Genomic DNA, 3,254 nt, shown 5'->3' with positions numbered 1-3,254 from the left:
CTTTTCTTCTACAATTTATTTTTTTTTAACAGAAATATTATTTATTATATATTTTTACACTATTTTGCATTAATAATATTAATTTTTTAATAGCTATTTTCTTTGTATATTTTTAATACTTTACTTAATTTCAATTATATGTTCGCTTCAGGCATACATGTATTCAAACTAAAATATTTCTAAATAATATTTGCAATAATTTATATAAATAAATTTTTAAATTTAAATATTTTTTAATGTATAATTAATATAAAAATAATATTTAAATTTATAATTTTAATAATTTTAATATATTTGTAAAAGACCTAATATATTTAATCTAAATTATCCTGAAATATTAATTTGATATAACCAGAAGAACCATCAAGTGGCGTCGCACAAAATGGACAAACTGCCTGAAAGCCATTTGTACCATGTGGTATATCAACATTAGCCCAATATCTGAAATTGCAAAAAAATCATATATTAAATTTAATTAATATTTACATAAAAATATTTACTAATCTTGTATACATTTATGTGTTCATTTTCATTATGAGATTTTTAATTAATATCATTTAGGTTTGCTATGCACGAATTTAATGGAATAGCTTAAAAATTGAAAGAATATTTTTACAGTTGAAAGTTTTTCATATTTCGAATCATGAAAGTACATTTAAACTTACAAAAAGACAAATAAAACAAATATTTTAATTTTTATTTAATTGCAAGATTATCTTTCCTCTGCTGATATTGGCAAAGAATATCAACAGGGACTTTCGCTATCTCTAAAGAATCGATAGAAGCGCATTTATGAGTAAATATCGATACTTTTATATACTATTCTATTGCTTAACTTTTTAGTATTTATTTTTTTCCTTGGCTAGCATCACTATTACTGGTAAAAACTACAAGATCGAATATTTCATTTCTTGAAGCAAAAACCAAAAGAGCCGACTTACTATACATAGATATATAAGCCAACTAAAATTAAATTACAACTTCATTATAGCAAACAAAATACTATGAATTGGTCACTTTTTAGGAATCCATAAAATTTTTTAAGTGCTTGATCAAAGCACTATTATTAATTTGAGTAAAACAAAAGGTTTAAAAGGACATGCATTGGAATTGATTAACGTGAAAACATAGTTTTAAGTTTAATATAGAGTTTACATGTCTTTCTTGCGTCAGAAAATAGCTTAAAACAAGTAAAACTAATTTTTTTATTGCTACCTAAGTTACGGAAAGATTTAATTTGTTTTTAGAAAAGCTCAGTAAGTTATTTAACATAAATTTTGTTTACAAATTACTGTCTTCAAGATTAAAATATTATCATTGAAGATTAATAACTTAAGCTTTGTTATAAGTTCAACATACTTCCCTCATACGCATAATTATGATACAAAATAATTATAAATAAATTTTTTCTCAACTACAAATATTTTTGGATGTAAAAACCGATGTATACACATATTCATATATACAATATCTGATCAGTTATTTTATATGAACACTATATATATTACATATATAGTTAATCAATTTTATGTATTTATTTTCTTGTTATGATTTCAGGAAAAACTGGGTTCACATTCCCATCAAAATTTCGGTGCCCCTTCCAAAAGAAAGTTAAAAAGTAGACTTATATTTAAGGTTTCCAGAAGATTTTATGATTTAAAAAAATTTATTATGCAGGGTATCATCCAACGCTAACCTAAATACTTAATTCATAATAAATCATTTAATGTAAAATATACATTAAATGAATATGTATATTGTAAAACCAAAAAAAAATTACTTTAGCAGACGTAACTATATTAATTGAGTATAAATATGTAGAAAATAATCGAATATAGATACAATTAACATTAGTAACTATTTAAAATCACACTTCAAAAGAAAACTCACTTGACAGTTTTTTCAGTCGCCATGTGACCACATGGATTAAATGCAAATGTAGGAGCACCCACATCAACATAAAATGCAGGTTCAAGACCCATGCATAATGTAACAACAGGACCAACTTCTAGGCACATTGGACAACGACGTGCACCTGTACTTTTATCCTGTCCCCAATCATGATGACCTTAAAGAAATAGTTTTATCATTAAGTTAAATATATTTATATTTTGTATAAATAATTATATATACATACCCTGTACATGTCCACAATTTAAGTACACATAAGGTTGATTTATTTGATCACCAATATTCACTTTTCTAGGTATAACTAAAGTATTCAAACCAACAGGACACTGTGGACGACCAGCATTAATTTCATCAATCAATTTTTCTAAATCACGTTTTGTCTAAGAATTGAACAAATATAAATCAATAAGATATATAATAATAATATATATACAAAATATTAATTGAAAGTTACCGGTGAATGTTGTAAACCCTCTGCAGAACGCCATAATAATGTAGCACCACATAAATCTATTAAAGTACCATCTTGCAGTACATTCGATTCATCGTATATCTGAATATATTCGAAATTACTAACAATAATATACTATATAGATATTATTTTTGAACTTACCGGTTGACCCTTTTGTTGTGCCGATCTTGACTCACGCAAACTGAACACATCACCACCCACAGAACACTCACGCCATAGACCACACTTAGCATTACCACCGCAAAATTGACCTTTCGGATGCATTATTAGCACACCATTTGTTGTTAGACCATCAATTTCTACATTGTCTTGCCATTTAGTTGCCTTCTCCTATTTAGTGGTGATATATACGTTGGTGGTGTGGTACACATGCATGTGTTGCAACGCCAGTATATAATAGTTCATTATTGTTGTTTTTTATGACATTCATTTTAGTATATAATAAAAAAATAAAAAAAAGTTTATTAGCACAACTTAATGTTTTTGTTCTTTTTTTTTTGTTTATTTTATTGATTTTTGTTGAAAATGTTGGTCTAGAAATGTTTTAAGTAGTTGTCGATGGGTTTGAGTTCTTTTAGCTTTGCCACCGCTTAAATGTAAAATCTGTTGCCGTTGTTTTAATAGACTGGCAACGGACATTATGTAGCCATGACCCAAATAATAAATACGCAAATTTAATATGCATGCACTTTTCTGAATATTAAATCAGTTAAAGAACCATACCACATTTGGCCATTGCTGCGGTATTCTTGAAATTGCTAAAGTGATAATCATTATGGGAATATAACTTCCTTATATACATATAAACGTTGTTAGTTTATTTCATATATATAAATTATTATTCTATTTGACACTACTCATATCCTTTCCT

General features: G+C 26.3%; 1 protein-coding gene across 1 annotated transcript; it reads right to left on the bottom strand.

Annotated features, from left to right (window-relative positions):
- Positions 1–299: 299 nt before the first annotated feature.
- LOC119676378 (protein pellino-like) lies at positions 300–3,157 on the bottom strand. The gene is made up of 6 exons (XM_038087614.1): positions 3,107–3,157; positions 2,525–2,713; positions 2,366–2,464; positions 2,138–2,291; positions 1,891–2,068; positions 300–441 (listed from the first exon to the last, which is right to left on the bottom strand). The coding sequence occupies exons 1-6, from the start codon at positions 3,155–3,157 to the stop codon at positions 315–317; spliced, it is 798 nt and encodes a 265-aa protein (XP_037943542.1). The 3' UTR covers positions 300–314.
- Between the last annotated feature and the right edge of the window lie 97 nt (positions 3,158–3,254).

The sequence above is a fragment of the Teleopsis dalmanni genome, chromosome 2, assembly GCF_002237135.1.
Source record: "Teleopsis dalmanni isolate 2A chromosome 2, ASM223713v2, whole genome shotgun sequence".
NCBI lineage: Eukaryota > Metazoa > Arthropoda > Insecta > Diptera > Diopsidae > Teleopsis > Teleopsis dalmanni.
This window is presented reverse-complemented; position numbering and strand designations above follow the sequence as displayed.